The sequence below is a fragment of the Crocodylus porosus genome, unplaced genomic scaffold (assembly GCF_001723895.1).
Source record: "Crocodylus porosus isolate Cpor-Errol unplaced genomic scaffold, CroPor_comp1, whole genome shotgun sequence".
NCBI classification, from domain to species: domain Eukaryota; kingdom Metazoa; phylum Chordata; order Crocodylia; family Crocodylidae; genus Crocodylus; species Crocodylus porosus.
The window spans coordinates 158,674,288-158,689,415 of record NW_017728906.1 but is presented as its reverse complement, the minus strand read 5'-3'; the positions used below and the strand labels follow the sequence as shown (position 1 = coordinate 158,689,415).

The 15,128-nt window shown below is 44.1% G+C and overlaps 1 protein-coding gene across 3 annotated transcripts in view; it reads right to left on the bottom strand.

Annotated features, from left to right (window-relative positions):
* Nucleotides 1–12,700, bottom strand: part of SMAD9 (SMAD family member 9) — a 43,179-nt gene extending 30,479 nt beyond the window's left edge. For all 3 annotated transcript variants that reach the window (XM_019530058.1, XM_019530059.1, XM_019530060.1), the window contains exons 1-2: nt 12,058–12,700; nt 5,170–5,427 (exon numbers count right to left, since the gene is read on the bottom strand). In XM_019530058.1, coding sequence (XP_019385603.1) covers nt 5,170–5,427; nt 12,058–12,469 — 670 coding nt within the window. In that variant the 5' untranslated portion in view covers nt 12,470–12,700. The remainder of the gene's footprint in view (nt 1–5,169; nt 5,428–12,057) is intronic.
* Between the last annotated feature and the right edge of the window lie 2,428 nt (nt 12,701–15,128).

Here is a 15,128-nt window from a genome sequence, read left to right as displayed (position 1 = left end):
CCACATCATTAATGAAGATGTTGAACAATATGGGTCCAAGGACAGAGCCTTGGGGGACCCCACTGGTCACAGGACACCATGATGAGTGACTGCCATCGTTACTACCCTCTGGGTCTGACCACTGAGCCAATTTTCTAGCAAGCAGATCGTGGTGGATCCAAGGCCATAATTGGCCAATTTTGCCAAAAGGTGATCATGGGATACCAGATCGAAGGCTTTTTTGAAATCGAGATATATGACATCAATCTCTTCTCCCTTGTCCAGGTGATAGGTCACCTGGTCATAGAAAGAAATGAGATTGGACAAGCAAGATCTACCCACAACAAACCTGTGCTGGCTATCCCTTAGGATGTTGGCATCAGCCAGTCCATTAAGGATGGCCTCTTTAATAAACTTTTCTAAGATCTTCCCCGGGATAGAAGTCAGGCTGATGGGCCTATAGTTTGCCGGATCCACTTTCCTCCCTTTCTTGAAGATAGGCACCACGTTGGCCTTCTTCCAGTCTTTGGGCACTACACCAGAGCACCAGGAGTGAATCGCATCCTCCATCCTTCGTAGGCCTTTCTTTTTAGCCTCAGGAGGTCTGCTCGATCCCTGGAGAACCAGGGGGGCTGCTGTGCCCTCTTGCTGCCTTTCCTCTGAGATGAAATAAAATTAGTTTGAACACATCTTGCCCAAGAAACACCCTGCCATTGCCATGGCAAAGGTCTCGGTGCTCCTGCTGTGTGTCCCACTCCCAGCACAGTGGAGTTTTGGGGCAGGGGCTTCCCCGGATCTACAGTATGTGAAAGGGGTAGAGTGGACATTGTGGACCCTATTGCAGTTGTCTGCCAGCATGTGCAGGGGCCTCACCTGGGATTTCCCAGCAGGTCCCTTCTAGTCTAATGCTCCTGAATGCAGGTATTTCCCTGGTCCAGCTTCCAAAGAGGATCCACTGAGAACTGAAGAGCTGGAAGCCTCATTATAACTGTACCAGCAAATTCGGACAGACTTAAGAGTAGACACTGCTACTCTGACCCACTGGGAAGCTTTGGCTGAGCTACTGGGGCAGACTGAAGCAGCATATGCAGAAAGGGGGAAGCAGGACCAATTCAGGAACAGACAGAAGTGGAACACTCATGGACCAAAACAGCATGCTCATAGATTGCTATACCTTAGAGGGTACATTGCTCTCAGGTTGCCACTGGGCACAGGTCATGCACTGGGGGAGTGGGGAGGGCATGTGCCTCCCCCTGCAGATTTCTACACCCACAGTGGGGCTCAGGGCTGCAGCCCGGCTGGACCAGCTCTGGACAGAAGCAACCTCCACAGCCCAGCAGGCGGGACTTGACATGGGAGGGAGACAGCACTGCACACCATGGCCACTACGGTGAGGCAGAGCAGTGGTGACACAGAGTTGTGCCCCCCACTGCTGCTGAGCAGGCAGGAGGTGCCTCACATGGAGGCATGGTACTCCCTCCCATACCAGGCCCCACCCACTGGGCTGCAGAGGCAGCTCATGCCCACAGCTGGTCCACCCCAGGTGGCTGCAGCCCCATGCTACACTGTGGGCACAGAAATCTGGGGAGGCACATGCTGCTGCCACCTGCCCGCCCCTGCATTGCCTGTGCCCCCCCCCGCCCCCTCCCACACCTCACCTGTGTCCCTCTCCCCACCCCCATAGACTTACCTGGAGAGAGGTATGGGAACTGCTCTTCACCACTGCCTAGCTGCCACGTACATGTGTGTGCGCACACATGCACATAGTGCCCCCTGAGTCCCACTCCCTGCAGCCCCAAGCATCCCCTTACAGGCTGGAACTCTGTCAGCCTACAAGGCAAAACCCACAGTTTCCTGCATTTTTCTCCTTCAAAGGGAAAAAAGTGTTGAAAGAGAAAATCCTGTTTTTCCACAGCAAACAGAAAATCTGAATTCCTGTTAATGATACAAGAAAGAAATCTTAAAAAAGCCAGTGAGACAGAAAGGAAGAACAAAAACAAATCTTACAGTGTTCACAACATCCAAGTCAAGTGGATGTTTAAGTATTAAAAATAGTTTCTCTACTCCATATAAAACTGAAAATTATAATATTAAAAACAAGACTTAAATTCTCAATACTCAACACATTAAAGTTAAGCTACAAGATTCAAATGTGAACTCATCCATGCAAAAAAACAGAAGTGTAAATCAGGAAAGTTGTTTTAGTCCCCTAAGCAGGATTCAAACGAAGGCTTCCACACTTATGTTAACTTGGCCTTGCCTCACACTGTATTTACCTGAATCCAAGATGACATTGAATTTAAGATGACACCCCACCCCCAGGTAATTAGAGCCTATACATGGAAAATTATAAATTTGTTATAATTTTAACAGAAGACTGTTTTAAATTCCCGCCCCCTACGCTGCTGTGCTGGGGGGCCAAGGTCCAGACCCCTGCCACTTGCTCCCTTGATCCTTGTTCCCCATGCCTGTGTCTATCCCACTTTTACCTGCCTACCATATGCTTGTCCATGCCTGTGCCTGCCCCACAAACCCTGCCTCCTGTGCCTGCTCCTCTCTGCAGCCTGCTTCCCCCACTCCCTGCTCCTCGTGCAGCCTGCCCCCCAACCCACTGCCCACCCCCTAGAGCCTGGCTTCTCTGGCCTGGCTCCCCCCTACTCTCCAATCCCTGCATGTGTTTTGCTGAAGCTCTGTTCCTCTTGGGCAGTCAGTGGCAATATGGCCCTGGCCCCAACCCAGCCCAGCCAAGAAGAACCGTCAGCAGCTCCTGACTGAACTGGGTCAGAGCTGGAAGGAGCAGAGCTGGAGCAAAAGGTTAGTGGAGAGGGGATAGCTGGGGGAAGGGGAGCTGGGGTGTCAGAGGCAGGGGGTTGGGGGTAGGCACAGACACAAAGGCTAGGGGGTGGGAGATTAGGGCACATGGTACCCCCCCACATACCCCACAGTCTCCCCAGTGCTCTCCCAGCCATGTGCCTCCTCTCCACCAAATGAGCCATTCCAGATGGTGGGGCAGATGGTAGCTCAGCTTTGGCCTTGGCCCCAAGCTGGTACTCAAATCCAAAACTGGGCTTTCTTTTTCCTAAAGGTGCACTGATACATTATTCCGATATCAGATTGGCACCAATATAAAGAAAATTTTCTGTATGAGAAATTGGCCTGATGCAGCCAATAATTTGTCCAATAAATGCCTGCATGTGTGCGCAGCTGCAGTGTAGCACATAGGCAGTGAGAAGTAGAGCCGACAGTGTGGAGAGCTGTGTGCAGCTGGTAGGTCTGGTGCGGTGGAAGGGGAGGGGCGAGGAGGTGGGGGTGCAGATAAAGGCCCCTGTGGTGAGGGAGGGTGTGGGGTTGGGGTTGGGGCAGGTGCTGTCCAACTGGGGGCATCGTTCACTGGGGGGCATAGGAAGCGGGGGTGCGGCTCCTGCTACTGTGTGCGGCTCATCTAGGAGGGAATGGGGAGGGAGCGTGTGCCTCCTGATCTGTGTGGGGCAGGGTGGGGCGCGCTGAGGCCGGGCTCTTCCCAGTCAGGCAGATCCGGGGGCACCCCCCCGCCATGCCCTCCTGAACAAGTGGTGGGAGCAGCAGCGGGAGCCACCAGACGAGCACCAGATGAGCTGTGTGCAGCAGTGAGAGCTGCCCCCCATGACAAGCACTCCTTCCTATGAGCCGCGCCTCCATCCTGCACCTGCTCAGAACCACTTGTGGCTCTGTCCCGTGCCCCTCCCCGCCCCAGCTGGTAAGTGCCTGCCCCTACCCTAGCCCCATTCCCTCTCTCACCGCAGGGGCCTTGATCTGTCCCCCTCCCCCTCCACACTCCATCCCTCCTCTTCCACCACACCAGACTTACCAGCTGGATGCAGATCTTCAAACTGAAAAGCTGTGTACTGGAAATCAGATCAGTATTGGCCAATATGCCTCCTTAAAAACTGGCTACATGTATTGGCCCCAAAAATCTCTATCAGGCCTACTGGGGAAAAAAAACTCATCTTGAATTTGAATAAAGACAGCAATACAAATTTCATCCATTCTATTGAATAACACAAGCATCAATATATCCCTGACATGTTAAAACAATATAAAAGTGTAAGAGGTTCAACATATGGACCACGAATTGTATTAACTTTACTGTAGTAAAAATCAGGCAGCTGACCCAAAATCCACAGGCATATCAATCAACAGGCATCTTTCAACCACCATCAACTGGCAATGTATCAGACCTATACCCTTTTTTTTATTTCCCTGAATTAGGTTCACAAACACATATATTTTTGCATTTTAATTTCTCTTTTTTTTCCCCACAAGGAAGAGCCTATTAATGCCTATTAAACCTGGAGAATTCCAAAGCACTCCTGAATTTTTTGCTTAAGTTTTTAAATTATTGGGCTTCCCCAGAGTCCTTGGGTGATAAAACAGATCCCTTTCTGTAACTCCCTAACTCCAATCATAGCACATTCACCCTTTTCCTTCAGCCTCTGAAAAGCAAGCAAGATCAAATTCTACACAGAAGCCCTTTAACACCCACTGGCCATGCTTACACAAGACGCTGATTGCACAGCAGCGTCACGTGGCAGGAAGCATGATGTGATGCTACTGAGCAGTAGTCATGAGCTACTGTGCAGTCAGCATCACAAAACCGTTCCTTGGTGCAACTGCGCAGTAACTCTGATTACTGCCCAGTCAGGGTCTTGTGTAGATGTGGCCACTGGGTGTGTCTACACGTGCAATTAGAAGCAATAAGCTCCAGAGCAGTTTAAGCCAGAATAAACTACTCCTAGGCACATTGTCTACACATGTATCTGGGACAACAGCAATTTGAGCCAGGATGGAGCAGTTTACACCAGGTGGTGGTATTTATGCCAGGTGGCAGCATCGGGCTGTGGAGGGGCTGGCTGCAGCATGAGGATGCTGAAAGTGTAGAGCCATGCGACTAGGCAGCAGGCAGGAGTCTGGCTGGACTGACTGGGTGCAATTTACACCTGTGGGCAGCGTCTACACATGCATTTAATCACAGTAAATTATGCTGTCGTAAGACTATCTTATTGCAGCATTAGTTTACTGCGGCCTAATACCATTGCACGCATAGACAGTGATGCTTTACTCCACAGCTAATTAGTCTATGCTGCAGTTAAGTGCACATGTAGATAGGGTCACTGATAGAAAGAACATCTGGAGTCCATCTTTTCCTCTTACCTGTGATCTGATATGGACTTCCAGGTCCAGAAGAACTTCCTGGGGAATTAGGGTAGCTGATGCTGCTAGGTGACTGAGAGAAGATGTTGCTGGGTGATGATGGATAAGGGGTGCAGGGAGGATGCTGGAAAGAATCAGGGTAAGTGGCATTATGTGGCATCAGGGGCTCGCTGTGGAGAGAAGCATTTCGGAACTTGGCAAGGAGGCTGAGGTGCGGGTTAAACTCACTGTGCCTTGGAACAAGTACTGGAGGCAACACTGTAAATAAAGGAAGGATGGACATATTTTAGTAAAAATCTCATTCTAGCACATTATACCTCTTTTAGTCACAAGTACAACCCCATGAAAATGTCATTCTTTTGTTCTACTCTTTGAATGCTGATATAAACATGCTGTAAACTTTTAAATACTATTTAAAAAGGATTTGTTTTTGGTTAGAACAGGTAACAGATCAATTTATCCATTTTCCTTCATTGAAACCAGGGAATAATAAATTCGCTCAACACCCAGTCTTTCTTCTGGGACAGCATTGGACACACACAGAGCTACTAAATAGCTATTTACAGCTATAAAAGAGTACTGTGTCTCCATAAGCCTAATGACCACTGATTTCAGTTAATATACACTAAAGCATGTGCTCCGTACACACACACCAAAAATGGAAGTGCTGTATTTACCTTCTTCATGATTACAGACCTTGCTGGGTAAGTCAAAGATTTCCAAGATCCTCTTGAGGAACAGGAGTTGTCAAATTCAGAGCCCCGTTTAATAGTAAATAATACTATCTAACGTATTCCTTCTGTATATTTCAAAGGTTGAAGGGGTCAATACATATATTAACTGCACGTTATAGACCTGAACACTGAGGCACAAGAAGAAAAGAGGCCAGATTTTAAAAGCTGTTTATGTACCTGATAATGGAGATAGGCATTTATTGGTATTTTCTAAATCAGGAGTAGCCAATCTGTGGCACTGAAGGAGACAGACATTACAGTACCAGATATGTCAGGAAGCAGAAAGCAAAACAGCAAATTGGGCAGCGGAAGGGGATTTGAGTGGCACTTGGAGAGGGTACAGGGCTAATTCGTGGCATGTCTGCCAAAAAGGTTAGCTTCCACTGTTCTAAAGGAAACTCAGATACAAGTTCAACTAAAACATATACATGATAGAAATATGTACAGCTTCTGTCTGTGTGTATGTGTGTGCACGCGCATAAACAAAATATAGCATTACTACATGAATTTAAATGCCAAACAGTCAGGATAGTAAAAAGTTAAGCTGCAAGATTCAGATCTGAATTCAGTTACACAAAAAATTCGAGGTTGAAATCATCAGAATTACTGTGGATTTGCACGAGTGTAACAAGATCAGGATCTAAACCAAGGAACTTTTGAAGTTCCCACTGGGTGCCCTATCCATTAAGCTGCCTCTCATAGTTAGGAATTCATAGGAAGTGCTAGTTTATAAACCAAAAAGCCAACAGAAGACAAGCGAGCAGCTTTGTTCTTGGGCTGAAGATAAATTGTCTCAATAATGGGAAAACAACATAACCAGTTCAAAAGGTTTATTCAGTTCCCCTAGCCTGAAACCTAGTAGTGTACTAGGGGTCTAGGTATATAGTCACTTTGCTAATTCATGGAAGCACAAAGCAATGAACAGGTCTGTTATAAATGACCATACAGATTGTAAATCCATCATCTGTCTGCTCTATTCCATAGCAAGTGTGACTACAGTTTGGTTTTCCACTTTGTAGCGGCAGAGCTGTTCATCTATTCACACCTGAAATCTACTAACCAGCATAGTAATTATTTGTACTATAGAATGTAGAGTGGCCCCATGGTCAAGCCCTGTAATTTAGAAGAAAAGAGCTGTTTGCTGTATTCAATCATGGTATATTTTTTAATCCACTCCCTGTTTTAGAAACCAGGGAAACCTCAACTCCCTGTTGAGTCTCACTTTTTGAGAACTTTCCACTCATGCTTTTACTCCATCTCCTCTCTTTTCTTTCCTATTGCAGATGGAGGTGTAACTTTTTCTGCATTCATTATTTCCATGCTGGATTTTCTCTCTCTCCTGTCGTTTTCCACTTTTTCCCACCCAAAAATCATCCTTTTGGCAATTTATTCCTCTTCCATCAATGCTTTCCTGTCCCTCTCACCTTCCCCAGCCACAATTCTATACCCACAGGCACATACAACATTTAAAATGTCCCCAAAACCTTAAAACCTGAGGATCCAGTGCTAACGACCAGGAGAAAAGACTGGGGTCAGACAGGAAGTAAAAAGGGGATCCACTGTCTTGGAGCAAGGGCCAAAAGAGAAGCCATCTTCTCAAGCACTAGGAAGGAGAAGTCAGTGGGGGCAGGTTCTTTTCAAGGGGCTAACTAGAGGCCCTACCATTGGTCTTTATCTTTCTAATCAGCCTCTGATCTGCCTAATAAACTGGATGCATCTACCTGACCAATACCTCCCTCTGGCTGTTTGAAGAGAGAAGGAACATTTCACTGCTGCCTCCTCCTGACCAGGCTGCAAGTGGATACCCAATGATGGGCTGGGAAGTTAAAAGAGGGAGGCAGGGTAGATTTGCACCTTATAGACTAGCTATTATATTTACCTGAATATAAGATGACAAAGAACATCAGATGAACCCCCAATAATTAGATTCTACACATGGAAAATTTATAAATTTATAAAAATGTTCCATGTATGGAATCTAATTGTTGGATTATAATCTTATTATAGGCAAGGAAAGTGAAGGTTCTGATGACTATATAATCCAATTACAGGCAAAGCTAAAGTGGAGGTTCTGATGTTTGTGGCTAATGAATCTCCCACAGTTCTTTGTTCTCCTTGCTTCTTTGCATGGAGATGCCATTCTCTTGACCCTAAGATGCAACAGTGCTGGAGAAAGGGTGACTACAAAAAAGATAATGAAATACTGCAGGACTCCCATATACCCAATCTGCAGCAGCCTAGACTGCTTCCACTCCTGGCTGCCCCTTTCCTCCAATTTTCACCCAGCATCATAGATGGCTCTTTGGGGAGAAATCCCTCTTCCTGACTAAACAAGTGGTTACAATGTTGGCTAATATACTGATCATGAGGCCTGAGGCTGCTGCTCTCGGTTTTCTTGTTTGCCCAGTACATTCTACCCTCATTTACCTTTGTGGATTTTGCTGAAAACCTGTCCATGCACCATATGCAAATACCTATGGCATTTATATGACCATATTGTGCCTTTGACTGAAGTTATTAGTGAGCATGACATTTGCTACCTAGTTGTATCTTCTCTAGTTGTTGTTTAAAAATAATAGCATACCTGCAGGGTACAATAGCATACCTGCAGATTCAGACTGTGCATATACTTCTACAGAATCTTCGACTTTTGGACACTTAGCCCTAGATTAAATTCACCCAGCTCCTGGCAATTCCCTCTGCCCTTGATCAGGAGCAATGCTACAGTAACATAATAGCTAGCATGTGGAACAAAGAGGAAAAATGATAAAGTGACAGATTTCAGTTTTAAGCTTCATCAGGATTAAAATACCTTCCTGGTGTCCTTTTAACTCTTGGAACACAGCCATTTTTCCATTTTAACAGCCATAGAAATGTGGTAGGATAGATCTGTAGGCAGCCCTCTTGCTAGGGAGTTACCACACCTTCATTTTTACAGAGCTGTTCTTGACAATAAGACTCATTTAGAACAAGTCAAAAGTTCACTTAGGCTTTTGCTGTCTACAGCAACAATGCACATTAGAAGCTTCATTATCTACAATTGAGTGATCTCATTTAAAAATAATAGTTCAAATGCTTAGGCAGCTTTTACATTATTCTAAAACTGCAGCTTCAGTTGGCAGTTACCCATTTCTAATTCAGACTTACGACCTGGAGGAAAGACAGGAAAAAAAGACATGAGCCATCCAGGGCACACCATCTAGGGTTGGGAGCATTATGTTCAACCTCCAACTCTCAATCGTGGTAATAAAGAAGATGTTTAAAAATTAGGAAAAGCTAATGTGTTCTGGGCACTACCTGGGTCCCATTGACAGCTACAAGCTGAGAGTTGTTGGCTCCATATACCTGCATTTTAATGGTTGGCACAGATTACAAACCTGAGGTAACCCGTGAGCTTAAGAACTCAATACATCTCCTGATTCTCAGACAATAATTTATGCTTAATGGAGGTCCGTGACATTACTGCTATCTTTCCCTGCCTGCTAATGGGTGACTTGCCCATCTCTTTGGCACAAGAAGAATGCAGGAAGTTAATCAAACAACAAGGTTTTGATATAAGGCGAAGGATCTAAGTATAGAACAGGCCATCAGGAAGAGGACCAACACAGCAGATGTCATAGAATTCATGGGAAGAGCAAGTCAGAGAATACAGGACATTTGTGAAGAAAATTAATACAGTGATTAGGATAGGATTTATTGCCAAGCAATCCAATGGACAATTTATTAAACTCTTAAGGCTGAAACTCAAAGAACTTCATGCCAGGCTATGTAATGGCAACCTAGATATGGAAGATTTGCATCTTCCTTTCAGCAAGCCAGAATTGTTATTTGAATGAATTAGAAAAATTGGAATCTCTCCTGTTTTGTTCAAAGGAGATCTCACTGAAAAAATGCCCACCACTAGATTTCCAGATGAACAGAATAAGCTTCCAAAATAGACAGCAGCATCAAGAACAGACAAAGATGGACAGTTATCAACAGACATCAAAGAGGACAAAAATCTGTGTTTAAAAGTTTGCACTGTTTTTAACAAATATGCTGGTGTAACTATTTTGACTTCAGTGGAGTAATTCCTGGGTTACATCGGTAAACAAAAAGACAGCAAAGTCTACAACTTGAAAAGACAAAATTTAAAAATAGTGTAATTCTTCAGCATCTTTGCTAAGATTTTTACATAGCTTATTTCCATAAATCATGGAATGAAGCCTTCTACTTTTAACTGCTGACAGCATGTAATTACCAGTTTATCTGTATGATTTTAGAAAAGACAATATTTACAGACAGGCAAATTCCACTGTGAGAGCTCAATGTTAATGTAAGGAACACAGGAAAGAGGAGCAGGCCCAACTGTTCAAAAATCTTAAATTTCTTTTTCTCACTTAATAAGCATGAAATTACAAGAAAAAGCAAAAACCCATTGTTCATTTATCTGACTGCAGTGTCACCTTACAGCAGTGGTGTTCAACCTTCAGGAACAGTCCACAGGCCATATCCAGCACGGGGCTGGTCTGCAGGAGTGGTCCAGTGCACCAGATCACCTCTGCATGCTAGATGTGTCCATGCACCCACCTGGCCCCATCCACTAGTAGTGGCTATAGGGTGACCTCTCCATGCTGGTGTGACTGAGCACACAGGACCACATCATCCAACCCATGAGGCTCCCCAGGTGTCCAAAAATATGGCAGCAAGAGAGGCAATTAACACTGTCACCACTCCACCACTCCCAAATTTCCAGACTCAGGGGGAGCCCTACAGACCAGAGGACATGGCTTTTCAGACTGAATCTTGCCTGAAGACTGGAGATTGAGCATCACTGCTTTACAGTGATGTTATTGATCAAGTATCTTCAGTGGCAGAGTTATTAATCATATCCACTAACAAATCAAACTTCTGGAACATGGGCTATATTTTCAGTATTGGACTAAGTAATTTTATAATCATTGTTCAGCAGTTTCATTGCAATAGAAGTCCAAATGAAATAATCTCATAGTGGAGTAATGGATTCATTCAAAGCTGATGAAGTCTACCCTGAAGAGGATCATCAGCAGAAAAATTTCAAGTGGCAGGAGGAATTTGTGGAACAAACATACAAGTGTGCATTCAATTAAACAAACCCCAACAAATGCCATATATCAGGAATTTTGATGGTAGGGATAAATGAAAACTTATACTGAGCTAAAAAGGGAAGCAGATGTCCATGTGTCACCTGGTGACAGCTTCATGTTCCTGTAATGGAAACTAAAATTGTAGAGTTTTATTTTCATTCAGTAGTGTCCTGTTCCAGTTTAGCTTCTACTTATTGTGGGGTAAGAGTGGACAGACATATGAGCTGCCCTGCAGGAGCTTATCTATAGTTATCCTCCCCTGCCTTTTAATTTGCTATGTGTTTATACCATGAGAAGACTTGACTGACCATTCATGACAATGAATCTACCCTATGGACCAGTGGGGGCCAATTTTTTGGTAGGAATGTCACAAATAAGCTCTGCACCCACCCGATGTACCACTTCAACCCCTTTCTCCTGACTGATCTGCTATTTCTGCTCCCTACTCTGTGCTGCATGCCCAATCTCCTGTTCTGCCTTCTGCTTCCTGCCCTATCTGCCATTGTGCTGCTTGTCCCCTCCCTAATCTACCACATGCCAGACACAGAAGCTACTAATGCTACAGGTTGGCCACCCCTCATCAACCTTAATTTTTTTAATAAATTTAAAGTTTAATGTCTTAACATTAGCTCATTGTGGATTAGAGTGAATTGGGACATTCTGAATCAAAACTACAATATTCGTGCAAAAACTCATTTATACCTAAATTTCATGCTAATGAGCAAAACAGAAACAACAGATTGTATTGAGAGATTTGCAAAAATAGGTAGCACCCAAACATACTAAGGAAGAAAAACTTTCAGCACCCTGGACAAGTTCCTGCTGCTTTCAGTGGGATTTAGTTGTATCAAGTAGGGTCCCCTTGTTAAAAAGGGTTTGCTGATGAATTATCAGCATGCATCAGCATCTGGTCAGCATGATTCGATGAAAGATCAGCCAGATCTTTCCAAATGAACAAAGCTTCTTTCACAATAAGAAATGTTATGATTCACCAAGTACCACTTCAAATGCCAATATACAGCTGAATCATTTTGAAATAATATAATTACCTGGGGTTTCCACCCGCCGGTAATGGTATGGATTAATGCACACTTCTTTCTGTTTTGAGCCAAATGGGAACTCGCAACATTCCAGTGGTTTCAACTCATGGTGAGACTGTAAATCAGGCCAACGCCACACTCTGCAGTAAATAACGTGGGGCAACCCTTTGCGATGTGACACTTGCAGCCTCCCATCCAAGGAGCGTGGGATTGTGACACACTTACTGGGCTGGCCAGGACAGCTCAGTGCCCTCTCAAGTTCTTCCATGGCACCTTTTTTCTTCTTTAATTTCTTCACTAAGGAATCAACAGCCTTTTCTGCCCACTTCTCTTCTTCATCTCCTTGCTTCCAGCCCAGCAGTCTCTTTACTGCTGGGCTGGTGAAGGAGAACAGAGAACTAATAGGGGTGCTGGAGTGCATAAGAAACAGAGGGTGTATGAAAGAGTAAACAGAAGTTCCAATCTCTCTGCCGCTTACAAGGCCTGGGTGAAGTTTTCGCACTATTCAGCTGTTGCCTTCAAAACCAGTTTCTTCCACACATTTGAAACTTTGTGATCTTGAATCCAGCTTAGGTGTATTCCAACTGGGAGGCTCTCAGACCTCTTTAGATACCAGGAAAATATTGATCCAGCCTAGAACAATAACATAAACCATAGTTAGGCTGCACACACATTCTTATCCATATTTTAATAAAAGTAAGTGAAAGAAGTCATTTTAAAAGTGTATTTACATTTCACTTTTTAGGCTGCTTATCTGGGGCCCAGTCTTGTCCTCTTTACTCACTTTGAGGCTGGGCCCTTTTCATCTCTATTTAAGTGAAACAGAATACAAAACAACTATTGACTTCCAACAAGTGGTTGGAGTCAGTTTCTAGTTAATGTCACTTTCAAGTTCTCCAGCACTTGCAAAGTGCTGCAATGCTGGGGATGCAATCACTGCAAAGGAAAATTTATTTGTTATAAAGGCAATCTTCACTAGCATTTTCAACAAATCTCAAGGTATTGGGAGCTGCTGAAGTATACTACACAAAAATTAAAGCTAGGCACCAAATCTCATCTGTCAGAAACCTGAATGAGGCAGCACCTTTCTGAACTGAAATCCCTCCATGAACTCAAAATAATGAGGTCAAAAGGTGTGAAATAATCACTGCATATTTCACTTTAATTGCCTTATTCTCAATTTTCAGTAAAGAGTTCACAAAGCTATTTTCTAAACACATGTCCTCCTTCTCTACATGTAAGAGGAAGGCTAATATTCATGTTTAGTTTGTGTAGCTGCCTCCAATTATTCAAAGCTATTGCATAAAAAACACAGACTTTCTGACAGGGCAGTTTGTGTGAGATAGATCCAGTTTGTTGTTGTGTCTGTGTTGGTTGCAGCCTGAAGAGCTGATTCTGTGGTCATTTTGTGGTGGCCCTGCCCCTTGGCACTGATAGGCAGAGAGGCCCCACATCTTGGCACTGCTTGGCAGAGAGACACAAGGGGGCAGCCTCATTTTGGCTGCTGCCCTGCATGCCGCTCTGCCAGCTGGTGCCTTCTCTTCCTAGGCAGGTTGCTGGGGGCTGCTGGCTGCCACTGGAAAACCAGTATTTTATTTTTAAATTTTAATTTAAGTTGATTTCCTTGGAAATTGCAGCTGATGCCATTTTTCACAGCAACTGAAGAGATTGCCATTTTTCACTGTTTCCACAAAAATTGCAAAATTGTGATTTCAGTAGGTGTCTACCTCTGGGGTGTAGAGTGTACAGTCTCCTTTTGTGAATTCTTATACCCATGTGCACAGGAACTGAGTGAGTTCAGGTTCCTAATGGACTTCCATAAACCATGGAAGGTTGGATAGCACTTAGCCAAACCATGGAAGGAGGACAAACTATGGAACTGAACTATTTGGCACGCAGCTCCAAATCGCAATGGTTTTTGCTGCTGTCAACCTGTTGTTGTTTGCCCAGAGGATGCACATTATGAGCCCTGGGGAAAAGGGCAATAGAAATTTAGTCCTCTCAGAAAGCACTGTATACCTTCAACTCCCATTACATAAATCTTTCCATCTCTTAGGAACAGATGGTAGGGCCTGGGTGAGGTGAAGAGGCCCAGCACACAACGTAATATGTATGCAAGCATGTACCGTTGTACATAATAGATATCGGGCTGCTCCAGGCCCTGGTATCGCAAGAGTAAATGAAAAACAGAACGAGAAGGGAACACAGATGGAGCACTAGTGGACTAGACCCTACAGCTGGAATGGGAAGCCTAGAGCACCAGGGATGAAAGCTCCCAATATCATTACCAGTTCTAAGTACCTGCTTTAGGCTGACAGAGAAAATGGGTCACATTTCTTATCAGAGGGTCCCCCCAGGCGTTAGTGTATATAAACAGTCATTCGTGCTAAGTTAATGTAACACTACAATCATCAGATCTGAAAACACACATGTCCACGTAAGAGCATTGTCCTGGGATTTTTTTTCCATTTTGAACAGGGTTTTAAATAAACACATTAATCTCTCTCAGTCAAATTAAATAACTCAACAGTGACATCAGTATGAGTCTGAACACTATTGTTGTTAGTGGGAGAGAGGCCAAGGGTATGTGGATAGAAGCAAAAGCAGTGCACTGCAGATCATGTGATGCAGTCTAAGATAAGTATATTGTGCAATTTCCTTTCATGCTCCTTAACTTTTCTTTTAAAATAATATATACTTTTAAATCTAACTGGTCATATAAAGATAATTTGTATTCTATGCCACCTTGTGATATACATACAATATACTGCTGCTGAATAACTGTAGCTATTCACCGACTGTATATATAACACAACATAGAAATATATTCTATGTGATATACAGTTCCTTAATAACTGCAGTTATATAGCACTTCTTCAGTACTATTACTGATTATAGATTACTCGGCACATCTACACAAGATGCTAACCATGCAGTAGCTTAATAACACTGCACAGTAGCTTACCAAGCAAAACTTTTGCTAATACACTAGTGCACAGTCGTATTAGGCTACTGTGCTGTTAGCATTTGAAAAAACCCATTTGCTGGCACTACTGTGTAGTATTATCAGTTACTACAGT